This window comes from Mugil cephalus, chromosome 12 (genome assembly GCF_022458985.1).
Source record: "Mugil cephalus isolate CIBA_MC_2020 chromosome 12, CIBA_Mcephalus_1.1, whole genome shotgun sequence".
Lineage (NCBI taxonomy): Eukaryota > Metazoa > Chordata > Actinopteri > Mugiliformes > Mugilidae > Mugil > Mugil cephalus.
This window is the reverse complement of record NC_061781.1, coordinates 8,422,252-8,437,062: the sequence shown is the minus strand read 5'-3', so window position 1 is coordinate 8,437,062 and position 14,811 is coordinate 8,422,252. Positions and strand designations below refer to the sequence as shown.

At 41.6% G+C, this 14,811-nt stretch overlaps 1 protein-coding gene across 7 annotated transcripts in view; it reads right to left on the bottom strand.

The window, feature by feature from the left end:
- Nucleotides 1–14,811, bottom strand: part of lrp1bb (low density lipoprotein receptor-related protein 1Bb) — a 262,735-nt gene that overhangs the window by 106,679 nt on the left and 141,245 nt on the right. For all 7 annotated transcript variants that reach the window (XM_047600953.1, XM_047600957.1, XM_047600958.1 and 4 more), the window contains exons 17-23: nucleotides 13,786–13,911; nucleotides 12,831–12,944; nucleotides 9,243–9,323; nucleotides 8,985–9,155; nucleotides 7,739–7,921; nucleotides 3,432–3,632; nucleotides 1,504–1,749 (exon numbers count right to left, since the gene is read on the bottom strand). In XM_047600953.1, coding sequence (XP_047456909.1) covers nucleotides 1,504–1,749; nucleotides 3,432–3,632; nucleotides 7,739–7,921; nucleotides 8,985–9,155; nucleotides 9,243–9,323; nucleotides 12,831–12,944; nucleotides 13,786–13,911 — 1,122 coding nt within the window. The remainder of the gene's footprint in view (nucleotides 1–1,503; nucleotides 1,750–3,431; nucleotides 3,633–7,738; nucleotides 7,922–8,984; nucleotides 9,156–9,242; nucleotides 9,324–12,830; nucleotides 12,945–13,785; nucleotides 13,912–14,811) is intronic.

Genomic DNA, 14,811 nt, shown 5'->3' with positions numbered 1-14,811 from the left:
ACATTTCTTTCAATCAGCTTCCTCTCAGCTTGATGCACTGTGCAAAGGACATGCTTTCAACCGCATCTCACTAGTTTGTACCACCACGCTGTGCACATTTATATCCATCAGTTCTGGCCAAAGCAATTTGTTGGCAAATACGTAGGGAATCATCACATTACATTTTTCCATTTTATGAAAAAGTAGATACATTTGTAAGTAGTCCCCTTTGACAAATAAATGCCGTAGGGTCTCTAAGAAGTTGCTAAATCTAGTGACAAGTCGTAAAGCTGGCAAACAGTGCTTGTAAACGGAATTTCTCTTGCCTCACCCACTGAGGTTTAGCTCAATCAGTATGATTATTTCTGCCTCCAGTGCAGCACTCCGTCGGAGAAATGTTTTAGTAAGTAAGGCTCAAAATCTGCCACGCTTGGACACTTGTACACAGCCTATAAACACGCGCAATATTTCAAAAATGGGCCTTATCTTCCCAAGACTATGTTAAATCACACTTTAGGGAACAAAACTGTTTGAGCGCAAATGTAATTAAAGCACTGTCCTTGCTTCAATGTCACATTTCAGTGCTGTAACCACACCACCTACGACGCTTTTTGAGGGAATATTTGTTCTTGCAGTTTTTTCCCCAACAGATTCTTCATCATTGAAGTGTTAAAAAATGAGGAGTAGATGTGTACTCAGTTTGTGTTTGTATGCTAAATTTGATTTATGATGAAGCTGGTGAATTCAGGTCAGCTTCCAGAGAAAATTGGGTATTTTTTTTATTTTTTATTTTTTTTGGTGCGTTACCATAATATTAACGGCTATCAATCTTGGAGGGAAACAGAGAAGCAAGTAATCATAGAGATATCCATAAATCTGAAAGCCAACAGCGTGTGTGTAACTACCGCACTTCCGAGCGGTCTCATCAAATGGGCTGTTCAGTGCCAGCAATCAAAACAGTGGAAAGTTTGAATTTATAATATGACAGTGCTCTGGTGAAGCATTTGTTTTTTGTGGGATTAGGCCTGAGGTGAATAGCTGCACCGCTGAATGAAGTAGCAAAGCTCCCACGGATTGAGAAGAGAGATCCCACTTGGTTCAGTCAACATCAGTGCAGACAGAAACAGGCAGGATTCATCATAATGGCATCTCTTCAGATTTGAAACGGATTGGATTTGTCCAGACAGTGCTTCACACCATCGTTTATTACTATTTTTTAGGCTACCTTTCCACTTTGTTAGACCTGAGAGACACTAATACAAGAACATTTCAATTATAAGGTTCAACTTTTACTGTTTTCCTTTCCGGTTGCTATTGTTCATTTTGTGAATCTTACATTAATAACTATATTTACATTTTTTTCCATTTACTCCCTCACACTGCAGAAACTATTCAAACTCAGAATCAAATAAATATTACAAAGTATGCTGATAAAATGTATTATCACTGCAGACAGAAGCCCAGAGCCACACACAACCACAACAGCATCACTAAAACAAACATTAAAAACCTGAGGCCGGTTACCTGTGCTGTGACAGCTGTCTCCGTCTGGGTCGAGCATCCATCCTGGATAACAGGAGCACTTCACTGTGGTCTTGTACTGCTCACACACCTGGCTGCACTTCAGGTGACGGCTGCAGTAGTCCACCACCTCACACGTCTTGTTGCTGGAGTCCAGGTGAAGCCCGGGGGGACATGAACACACAACTCCTTTCCCCGGTGCCACCGTGCACTGGTGGCTGCAGCCCCCTCTGGCTACGAGACACATGTCTGGGGTGAAGAAAGGCCAGACATTCTTAGGAAGTTTCTGAACAGAGGCTGAATGGAAAAGTGAAATAAAACAGCTTTTGGCCACACTGAATAGTATCTATAAGACAGCAGTATATAGCTATGTCACAGATCCATTGCTTGCCAACAGTTGCAGTAATCCTAAAGCTTTGAGCAAAACAGAACAATGGTAACATGCATTTCTGATTTTCCACTAGAGATCCAAGCATAGGTTTAGGAGTAGGTTTATGAGCAAATCAGAGATAGAGATAAAGGTTGTGCGGATTCACTTGGGGATGAATGCTCCTTTTTATTTAAAAACGAAACAGGAAAAATAACATTATGCACCGTTCTTTTCAGAAGTGATATGGAGACAGACTGCAGGCTAAAGTTGTGTTTATGCCCTGTGCGCCTGGTTCTTGTTAGAAGCTGCCAGTTCAAGACAGAAAAAGAATATTGGTGAAAATGAATCTGGCCTGGCTTCTCTTTTCCCACCTTAATTAAGGCCGCCTTTTCAAGGTGGGCAAGCCCAGCACTACGCCCTCTCAGCATGAACTATGAAACGGACTATGGGGCCACAGTTGTTAAAGGAGGGTGTGAATCCTACTGAGCTGGTTCAAATCAATCAGACACTCAAGGTCCCTGTGAACACAGCATAATTGTCTATGAGGAGGCAAAATCCTCTTTCCAGCTACAATAACACTTGAGGGCCCTTGCAGGACGTCCCTGAGGCTTGGTTAGTGTTTCTCCAGGAAATGAACCTCTATGTTTACACTGCTCACTTTAAGAGATTAGATGGCAAGGGGTAGTCACATGAGTCACTCCTTCCCTTCTCTGTGAAGGCTGTTAGACAAACACTTCCACATTTGCCATCTTCTGGACGACCTCATGTTCTGGACATCTGATAATAGTTACTTGTCAGGCTTAAGCTGCAGCAGAATGTGAAGGAGCTGACGTTGAAGGACTCCGCCGGGAGATTCTAGCCATCCCACAATTTAAGATGGAAAAATTGAGTCAGAGTTTTCACAAGTGCTGTGCGGCACTCCAGCAGGTAGCACATGGCCCACGTGAAAACTGAAAGATGTGCATCAACATTTGCAATTATTTTTTTCAACTCTGAGCTAATGCATGGTAAATTCTTCTTAAAACCAATTCCACCAAGTCATTCCAAAAATCTTGAATTTGGGCCCATGGTAGTCTTTACCTTGTAACTGTTTAGCAGAACACCAGTTATGGCCAGCTTGGATCCCGAAGTCATACACACCACAAGTCAAAAGTGTCGACGCACCTTCTCACTGAAATGAACAACTGGCAGTGTAGCTACAGTAAAGCCTTACATCTCACAGACAATATTGTGTTTCCAAGTATGCAGCAACAGTTGCTAAAAGCCCCTTTCTAGTTTCGACATGACATGCACAGAGCAGAGGAACTGTGTGAGCTACACCGTGTAGTCAGCCGCCCGCAGAGCCATGACCTCAAACGCATCAAACACCGTTGCCAGAAGAAGAATTCTGACTGTCAGCCCCTTTAATGTGCAACATTCAAAACATTACATGAGTTTTCCTAGAACAACAACAAGAGAGAGTTCACAGCTGCGTGTCAATATCCACGGTCGTGGAATGAGAATTTCCATAATTATGCGTTTGAACGCGAAAAAACGACGTCCGCGTACGAGATAAACATACCACAGATTGGCCCTTCGTCCGATCGGTCCGTACAGTCTACTTTGCCATTGCAGATCTTGTCAGGCGTGAGGCAGACAGAGGTGTCGTTGGCACAAGGGTACTTGGGCGGCTTGCAGACAGCGGACTCACAGGATTCTTCATCTGAGCGGTCCTCACAGTCGATGTCTCCATCACACACCCAGCTCTTTGTGATGCACTTGCCTGTAGAGCATGTGGAGGCAGACAAACATGAACTTATTAAACATTCCAATACAATATAGTCTCAGTTTTGACGTTGTACGTTTCTCCGTATGTCTCACCCTTGAGAACATAATTGGTATCTCAGGAATGCAATGAACGAATATCTTCAAATGTCCACTAAGGATGAACTAATTTGCATTTGGTGGTCAAAGGTCACTGTGATGTTTTTGCCCATAACTCAACAAATCATACAAAAGTTCACAAAACGTTCTAATACCCTGATACCATAATGTTCTATCAACAGTCCTTACTACATACACCGATCAGCCACAACATTATGACCATTGTGACTCATTCTCTGAAGAGTCATAATTGTTTTGGAGGCACAAGGGACACCTACACAATATTAGCAAGGTAATCATAATGTTATACCCGATCAGTGTATGCAAGGTGCACACTTATGGTAATAGTTTCAGTTACACACAGGATTTCTGGTTTAAAGTTTGCTTTCTTAATGAACTGACATTGAACAAATACCACTGCGTTTAGCGTCTTCAGATTGAACAATTATTTGATCTTAGTTTTCTAATCATATCTTTTCAAAACACATGCCATGTTTTTTTTGTTTTGTTTTTTTTTTTTTTTTGTCCAGGCACAAACAGATGGCTTCCCTCTTATGATCTTATGAGCTGAATTCTGCTAAAGGGTTCTTCCTGTTACAAAGGGAGTTTCTCCCTGTCACCATCGCCTTAGCGCTTGCTAGGGGGGTTTCAAGCTCTGGATTCTATAAATCCTCTTCAGGATGTTTTGATTTTTATTGATGCTTTATGAATAAAATTGAGAAAGTGAGAGAAATGCCAAACTTTTTTTCCCCCTGTGCGCCTCAATCGACAAACTCCTTCTCAGTTCCATACAAACCGCTCAACCTGATGAAAAAGAAGATCTCAGACAATAAGATCAATATTCCTCACACTGATACCTGCACAAGAGTATAATTTATAAGCCCCTCATTGGAGTTAGAAAGACATAGGTGCAGTCCCTGAGGAAGAAAACAACACAGACACTGAGATGTATCATCAGTGTTTTTTTTTTTACTCTTCCAGGTGAAGCTTGTATCGCAGAATTTTCCAATTTAGATTTTTCCTAGCACTAACACATCCTAGCACTTTAAGATACCAGTAGCTTGTGCTTGGTGCCAGATCAGTGCAAAGCGACGTGGGAGGCTGAGTCGAACTCTGAGTGTATGCAGATCTTGTGTGTGCTCAGGTGTGTCTGTGTTTGGTTTCATCTCGCTTCTAAGCTCTCCAGTTGTCCGTTCAAAAATACATTCACATGGCACTTCTGATTAAATCTAATGCGTTCTAAGCACCCCAAACGATGCCAGCACAGTTATAAAAATAAAAAAAAAAATGCCTTCCCATGCATAAAATATGGATGAGACTCGGAGCGCAGGAATGTTCCATTTTTAAAACTAATCAAACTCCGCGTTGGGCTGTGTTTGTGGTAATGTGCGCAGACAGGGAGGTTAATTATTTGTGTAATTGAATTAACCAGTCTTGACTGTTGCAATTTCACCTTGAAAGACACAGTGAGAAAATCAGAAAGGCTGTGCATTGGGGAATCATAGAATGGATCAACGATGAGAATGAGGAAGGACAGGATGTGATACTGGTTGAGTGGGAGGCACAGAAGAAGAAAAGATGACTTCTGAGTGGGTTTAGTAAGCACAAACATTGCTTTTTATTTTGAGTTTTATGTAGATTACAAAATATTCTTTCGAAATATAGAAAGGCTCCATAGCTTTAATTCAGATGGATGTCTTAGAGATAACTACCTTTCTACTTGCGCTAGCCTCTAAGCATGCCAGCTTATCAAAAAACAAAAAACAAGATGAGTTGTTGTTGTTTTTTTCACCTTTAAGGTTTGTATCACATTCAGTTGAATTAAATTGGGAAAATGTCACATCAATCTATTCAGTGTGAGAAATAATTGTGGAATTTAGTGCACATGTGTAGACATTTAGATTTGAACCAAACATCATATGTGCCATATAACTCAACATGTATGCCTCAGCCAACCAGATGTTCTTCCACATTTATTTCTGTATAGACTCATGTATGTCCACAGAGACACATGTATCTAGCAGAGACTGTGATGTCACAGTGCAGTGACCTGCACTCCATCTTCTCTGACTCTCCACTGTTTGATTCTGTGTTTGATTCTATCTCACAGTTACAGAGGATTTAAGAACAACATGAAAACGATTCACATCATCTGTGCCCCTACTCTATTCAGCCAGTCTGTGTTTTGACTTTTCTTGTTCTTTCTTCTATAGACACTTTTCCCAAATGAAATTGGAAAACAACTATGTGTACGAGTGAACAAACTAAGATTGTTTTGTTGTTTTGCTGCATTGAGCACAAGTACATAGTACATCTATTTGGATGAAATGCACACAAACAAGCGATACTTCTCTTTCTCCACTTGTTCCAGAGATGGCCCCTTTCAAGAAACCCCTTTTGAGTATTGTCAGAGAGGCCACTGTGTTCTGGGACAGACAGAACAAACGGCACCAGTGCACAGAAGTGCGACGCTGCAGAATTAGAGTGAATAATAATTGTGTGGTCTAACAAGCCCAGTCACCATGCAGCACTGCCTTCATTTTAGATAAGACTGTCAAGGGATAAGCAGAAAGCTGGAGGGCTAAAGGCAGAAAGCAACTGCCTTGCTTTCTGACCTTCCCCTTACATAAGCTAAAAGACAGTAGAAGTTGGAGTTGGGAACACGGCCTGTTTAAATGGGCCATTTGAAAGGTCTTTCTTGACTGGTTGAACAGCTACATGCAAACTAGCCGCTCTGCTCCACATTGGACTGGGCCTCTGGATCCCGCAGGACAGTGAAGCATTTATGAAAGCCACTTGGTAGCTCCATAACTGATGCAAAAACTGTATCTTTAATTTAGTTGGTTGGATATGTGTTGCCTATTAAACATTTACTGAGAATTAAAGTTATAGTGTCCTTCAATGGACTGGCGACCTGTCCAGCATGTACCCCAACTCTCACCCAATGACAGCTGGGACAGGCTCCGGCAACCCTCCCACGACCCTCCAGAGGACAAGTGGTTACAGAAAAAACAGATTTAGACTACGTAAGACTTCGACTTAGACTAAGAGTAGAGTAAACCACAGTTTTAAATCTGTTTCCTGTGCAAGACGTTTGGTAGGAGTATGGCCGATAAATGAAAGTTACTAATATAACTACAGTTCTGTGAATTCTGGGTGACCACCAACTACTTTATTACACACTAAAGTGTTTCCTATAATAGGAGTTGAAGGTCAACTCAATTTTATGTAACTGTATTTTCTATATAGTGCCAGATCACAACATACAGTAAGCAATTTAAGATTAGCTTTCCGATAGATCAGGTCTATACCTTGTTCTGTTATTAAACAAATTAAATAGACTTATGTTATTTGTCACAGGCGTGAGCACACTCCCACCAGTGGAAAGAACACCCCTACCAACCCCTGCGCACACATCAGACATACACCTGCCAGCATTGTCTGTGTTGCTGTTCACAGTCAGAAGACACAAAAATAGTGTGAGAGTCCAATTATTTTCAAACAAGGCATATATTTTGTCAAGTGTTCATGGCAGCAAAAGCAGGCTAGGTGCTAATTCAGGTTCATCATGTTTAATTCAGGGGCAAAATTGACGATTGTTTCAGGTGTTGTAACCCACACACAGAGGAGCAAAATGATAAAACCCTACTGTCTCGTGCCTCATCAAATATTTAGCTTTCACTGTGTGTCACTCTCCTTCAAGTTCACATCAGATTTGGGCAAATAATGCAAGACTTATTGACTGAACTCAAACCCAAGGTCTGTTTAGTTTTCTTGCCTCGGGATCAGATTATATACCACAGGCCAACCTAACTGTCACTCTCAGGCACAATACTGATTACACTTGTCGGGCTTTATCTAAAACGTCGGGACGCATTAATTATAAATCCAACACATCTTGGTGAAAATACCAGAAGAGTCTACAGCAAACGTTATAAGAATGCACCACCTTTTGTTGAATAGTTCTTTGGAAGTCTAGCTGCTGTCAGAGCGCAGTGTACTTGCCTGTATCTTTGCAGGTGAACTTTGCTTTGGGGTCGCACATCCTCTTGGTGCCCTCGCAGTCTTTCTCGTCACTCCCGTCCTCGCAGTCCTTGTCTCCGTCACACCTCCAGCGTTCTGGGATGCAGGTTCCATCTGCGACGCAGTGGAATTCCTCCTCGCTGCACTCAATTACAGACGGTAGCACTGAAACAAGAGAAGTTACAATTAATGCTTCACAGATCTACGGCACGCTGTCGTGGGCAAAAGCACAACAGTAATCAACTATTACTGTACAAGACATCTTTAACTGTTTGCAAATATTTATCTTTGCGAGCAGGGCTTTTGGCAGCTATGATAGGCTAGTGAGTCCCAGAGAAGGATGCTATTTCACTGGTGTTTAAGGTTTATGTTTCCAAGATGTTTCTGTCTTCTTAAAAGGCTTTCATCAATTTATCACCAGTATATAGTTTGACATTTTCATTAATAATGACTAAATTATGTGAAGTATTATAGCGAACGCAACACCTTCGTCATTATGATGCATTCAGAAATTCTCAGGAACATATTAGCAATCTGCGTTCATTTAAATCATGCTGCTGTGCATTTAGCACACATGACACACATTTGAACCTGATTAACCATTTGCTCCATATTTAAAAGCCAATCCCCCCCAAAAAAGAGACATTCCCTCAACAGCCAAAGCCGAGCTAAGACAAATTCAACTCCCCCACCCTCCAGGGTAACAGCGGAATCAGACACGGGGGAGTGGAGAAGCCCGCAGCTCCCATCAGGAAATGGTTTGATGAATAGTCTACACATTCTACTGACAAGCAAGTGAGCTGTGAGTTTTCTAGGAGCTTGCATGGGGTTTCTGTGGTAATTAGATTAAATGATTCAGCTCCGGATGTTTAAAATTCCCCAGAACAGAGGCGAGATAAGATTTTGTCACACGTGACTGCGAAAACAAAGTTAGTGGACTCGAGCTGATTAATTGTTAAACTTGTAATTACAGCACTTACATTTCAACACCAATCTGAATTGCAAATAAAATCATTTGCACGCTAAAACGGATGTAAGTGCCACTATGGGCGTATAAAGGTGAAGTCACTTCTGTGATGATCTTTAACAATGTAATTATAAATATAATGCCTGTATAATACGCTGTTGTAAATCATGAATAATAAAAAAAAAAGGGGTTGTGGAGGCGTAGCTGTTTATGTGACTCGACACTTGACAGCTCTCTTAAAAGCTCTGCAGAGATTCTTACATGCGGATCCACCTCTGCAGGTCGTGTTCTCGTCACTGAAGTCACCACAGTCGTTATCACCATCACAGGCCCAGTGGTCCGGGATACAGCGTCCATTGCTGCATTGGAACTGAGTGTTGGAGCAGGACTGGACGCAGCCCACTTCATCACTGCCGTCCCCACAGTCGTCATCTGAAAGCACGCAGAGACACTCATTAAGTCGGGGGACACAACCGTTTTCGATGAAATGTCCCATCGTTGGTGTGATCTCGCCCTCACCTGCGTCACAGTGCCATTTGACGCTGATGCATCGTCCATTGGAACAGCTGAACTGGGTGAGGGGCTCACAGGTGGGGAAGGCTGAAATGGTTTGTATAAAGGTAAATATCAGGTCATGTTTTTTGAACTTTTAGAAATGATCATAATTTGAAGACATAAAATCAATGTCTTAAAATCTACACCCTTTGAGAGCCATAGACAGATGGATAGATAAACAGATGGATGGATAGAACTTAGCTAGAACTACCTCAGTTTTTTTATGTAAATTGTCTGTATTTGTCAGATTGTTTGAGTACACATTCTGTGGCCCTGGTTGGAAAATGAAAAAGAAAAAAAGTGAAATTCCTCTTTTGATTATTTATTTATTTATTGAACTAAAGGAAGCCTTGAATTGCAGCGTCTGATTTGACAGCAACTTCAAATTTTCAGAACCCCCCCCCCCACCATCGCAAAAACCAAGGGTTAAAAAAACAAGCTTTCTTCCAACAAACACCCGCAACACAATGCCACCGCCATCTTAGACGTCGGCCGTCATTCAGGCAGACACTATGAAAACATACTAATTTCCAGCTCTGCTCAGTTAGCCAATATCTGATCAAGCATCCATCATTGTTAAAGGAGTCAAGGAGCACTCGAACTATTCTCGTCTACAATATGTTATCGATACTCTTCACATGCGCTGAAGTATAAGAATACATATTCTACCACGTTTTGTGGATGGATGACATTGTCAGGATCGACATTTGTATTCCCATCAGATACTAGTCTTATTTCCGATTTTGAGATACTGTATATACTGGATGCCTACAGCTTTATTGACTTCAGTATGAAACGCAAGTCTACATTTGAATTGATTTGCTGGCATCTGCTGCTGTTGTCTGGAGTACCTCAGGCGCTGTAGAGGAGACATAATATATGCGTTGGGTCTCACTGACAGCACATGACTGGCTGGAACTTAACATTCGTTAAAAATGAAGCACGGGCATGCATAAATAATGAAGGTTTCGAATAAACAGTGAGCGCTTCTAAAAATGAAACACCGGAATCCATAAATAATGATGGCTTCAAGTGAACAGAGAGCCCAATAGAAGTCACCGTGTGACAACTGCTAAACTACTGACAAACGAAATCCAAATTAGTATCAATCTCAAAGGCGGCCACCACTGAGCTTCAGGTGTTCCAAAACCCACAGTAGCGCCGGTGAAGCTAAGTGAGCTGCCAGAGCTGCACAGTAGAGTGCCGACGGAGAAAGTAATGCCTGAGGAAGCACAGACAACTGTATGGGAGAGAATATGTTTTGCTGCACAGCTTGATTATGATTGAATGAAGCCGAGCATGAACTTTAATTACTGCTTACACCCTGGCTGTTTGTGACTGCGTAGTGAAGCAGCTTAGGACACACAAAGGGAGGCTGAGGCGACACAGCACAGTGCAGCATTTGGCAAACATCAATCACAGTTTAAGGCTGATTCAATACAAATAGTGATTAAAGGGAATCTTAAAACCTTTAACCCTATCTTTTTAAGGGATGCTGGTAATTCATCCAGTTCGTCTTTACTCCTGAAAACATATTTTACGGCACCAAACCCTCTTTCGCTTGAATAATAAAAGGTTTAATACCCATTTGGAGGACTCCCAAAAGCTTGGGACATCACGGCATATTGTGTGTTTTGCTTTCATTTATGGTTTCCGAGATTAATCCACAAGCACAGACTCCAATTTTTACTGAGTGAAGCTGAAGAGACACGACTTAAGAACAGAGCTGCTCTACAAACTATGTAGTTTTCTCAGTACCGCCCGTCCGCACAGTTTCAGCCACAAAGGACATGTGTAGTTCTTGGTCAAAAGAACGCAGCATCAATAATTCAGTTATTAAACTCTCAACTGGATAAAGTAATGCATGCAGAAGAGTCAAAATAAATGGCGAAGTATTAGAAATAAAGCTGTGAGCTTGCTTTTTTTCTGAAAAAATTATTAGAAATACTTTATGTGTTCAGGAAGTGGTGCACTGTGAGATTCAAAAGGTTTCAGTACCTTGTTTGTGTGTGTGTGTGTGTGTGTGTGTGTGTGTGTGTGTGTGTGTGTGTGTGTGTGTGTGTGTGTGTGTGTGTGTGTGTGTGTGATGTGTGTCTTTTTCATGGGCTGGCAGGTGTCCATCAAAACCATGTATCAGGAGCCATCAGTTCCTTCCTCCTGCAAGCAGGGTAAATACTAGCTGCTCTGTAGGACCCTACACAGCACCACGCCAAGATACACGGTAACATCAAAATGCCACCAGTGATGCACAAGTTTGGAGTAAATAATACTTCAGCTGTAAAATCTAGCATGCCTAGATGTACTAAGTGGTACTAAAACCACTAAAAAAGAACAGCTTAGACAGATGGCAATACTTTTAGATCTGTAAGTACTAAAATCGTAGGACATACATAGGTTTGTTGTTAACAAACTGGGCTGTTTAGCATGGACGTGCTACAGATGACCTGAATCATTCGAACACATCATCTGGAAACCAAGAATGTTATGTCCATAATATGGAAAGAAATTATCTTGGTTCTAGAACCACCATGACCAAGACTGTCTTTAATAAATTCATGGTAATCCATACTGATGGAAATATTATCTAACTGAGCACCAGCAACACTTCCTTTTAGGCCACACCTATAGCACAACACTAGCGTATTAAAGTCTTGGCTTTTTCTTGTAATGTTATGCGTTAAATATGTAACATGTCATGTCTCCCATCGCCATGGAAGCTGCCCTTCCTAACCTCAGCAAGCACCATAGCCTTCCTTCTTATTCACACTCCATCCACCCACCGCACGCACGATACTGACTTCCACATTATATTTTCGTTGAAAGGACTATTCATCGAAATTATTGCTGTTGATTCTTTGCTTTTTGTTTGCAACAATGAGGGCAACAGCAACAGTTGTAGACAATAGGAATAAAAAGATTTTTTTTTCCTGTTGTCAGTTGTCAACTGTCTTATTTTTCTGTGGTAAGAACATTATGCAAAAAAAAAAAAAAAAGAAGAAGAATTGAAAAAACAACATACATACAGCAAATGATCGAGTGCTGTGCTGTAATGCTGTGGGTTTTTTGTTCTTCTGTGCTCTGATTTTAGGGGCATTATGTGAATAGACTGAATGAACCAGTGCAAGTGCAGCTCAGCGCACATTATCTGTCCATCAATGGGAGGTAAAGCATGAAAATACTGGGAACGACAAAAATGTTGACAAGTTTCTGGCACAGTGAATTCCATGAATACACATTCTGAGCGCTTCAAACGTGGACTGTAAAGTCAGTTCTGGGATTTCACCTGATGATACAATCATTCTGTCAGCAGTGTAAATGTACAGATTCACAGATTTCTTTATTTGGGTACAGGTTATAACCCTAACCATAACACTTTACATATACCCAAACCCTATTAATGACTGCCCCAAATGCATGTGCTTGTCTTAAGATAATTCCTGAGGCTGGCCTGCGGCGAATCGTAACTAAACAGAGCCCACACACATAGTTTCAGTCTGAGCCGCACTGAGTGACATTTGAATGACGTGTGGATAACAGCCATGTGTGACTCACTGCATGATATTTCATCAGACATATCCCCGCAGTCGTCCTCCCGGTCACAGCTCCAGCCGCGAGGTACGCATCGTCCGTTCTGGCAGGAGAACTGATCGGCTTGACAGGGCTGGGCTGAGAAAGAAGAAATACGCCACTTAATTCAATCACACTTGCATAAGTCAATGCAGGACACGGACAACTGCTCTAATGATGACTAGATCACTAGGATGCCAACGTATGGCCAGAGCGAACTCTTTATCAGTCAATCTCATGGTAGAGAATGGAAGGCGTGGCGGCCGTGGAAAATGTACTGTCGCTTGGTAGGTCGTCAGCTACTTGGTGGTGGTGATGGACAGGACAGCACATCAGTGTTTCTGAGGCGGGATATGCATGCCAATCTGCGGATGAGGGAACATCGTCATCCTCTGGCTAATGCTCATTGATTGATCCTCCAAGGATAAAAAGCTCCTTAGAGGCACCATGGACATGGGAGGAAATGTGATATACTGTAAGTGTTCCTGACAGACAGTTGCCCCTCATAGGTACTACAAATCTTTGATACTATAGAACGCACTCACACAATGACATTGATTGCACCTCACCAAAGCTACTCAAGAGCTTCAAGCTATAACGGTGATGACTGCAAGACTTGAATAAAGCATGTCTGAAGTGAGAAAATACTATCAAAAAGCTGCCGTACGCCTTACTGTATGAGAGAGCTGTTTGATCTTAAATTCTTACATCCTATGTTGCTTTTTGAGCTTCAAAATTAATGTAAAAGACATGTCAATCCTGTGAGTTGGAGCGTTCACCATCATATTACTGAAAATGTCATTCTGAGGTGAACAGAAGTGTAAAATGATCATTAATCAATCGAAATGCAGCCCATGATGTCAGATTTTGCCAATTATATTCTATGAAACAGCAGCAAACACTGAATCAGCGATAAACATAAAGGTGATATGGTATATACCTGAGCATGTGGTGTTGGCCTCATCCTCATTGCTACCACAGTCATTGGTGCCATCGCAAAGCCATCTTTTTGGAATGCAGCGATTGTTGCTACATTTGAACTGATCAGCAGGGCAGGTGTGGTTGTCTGCAAATAGATCAAACAGCAAAAAGTCACGCAGTGTGTTCAAGAAACGGACACAAATAGATCTTATATGTCACAGCACAGAAGTGTGGTCTCCCTTTACTTGCTTGACATTTTTGTTACTATGCGCCGAGTTTCATATTCTTGTCCCTGTGTTGGTCCATTGATTTTTTTTTTTACTTGTTTTGTCATCATGGGATTCGCCCTCATTGGTTTCACATCAGCCCTTGTGTGTACTGTATATGTAGCTTGATCTCTCCCCTTGACACGTCTTCAGTGGAATTGCCTGGCAGTTGTTCTTTCCTGTTTGACTTTAGTTTCACTTTTGCTTTGGACTACACCTTTTGTTGGATTTGCATTTTGGATATTACCTCTCCAGCACCTTTTGTTCATTATTTTTGTAAATCATCATTAATTTGACATTGAGTTGCTCATCTCACCTTTCCTGACAGTGTCTTTTTTCCTCAGTCTGATCACAATCCGATTTATAAATTTGGCACACCCTTTTTCACAGGAAAAATAAGCAAAAGTGCTGGAGGTCCTGGTTCAGAATTATTAAGCTGCCAGCATTTTTTTTTATGTCTTATTTTTATAGTACCAGTAAAGACAGATGGGAAATTACAGGGTGAAAGAGAGACTATGCCTTGCAGCAAAGGGCACAGGCAGTAATCAGAACAGGGTAACGCCAACTGAAATGACAAGATACTGTTGGGTGCACTGATTGGAAATAACAACTGTATAAACAGTGTCAGTCACACAAGTAACCTAGTTATTTCTCAGGTTCACGCATTTTCTCTCTCATGTCCTCAGTGCTCGAGGCTGAGATGAACAAAACACAGCAGTGTTTAGCCGATTGGCTGAATTCGCCACAATGTTTAGGATTAGCTGGAGACATCTTTAAGT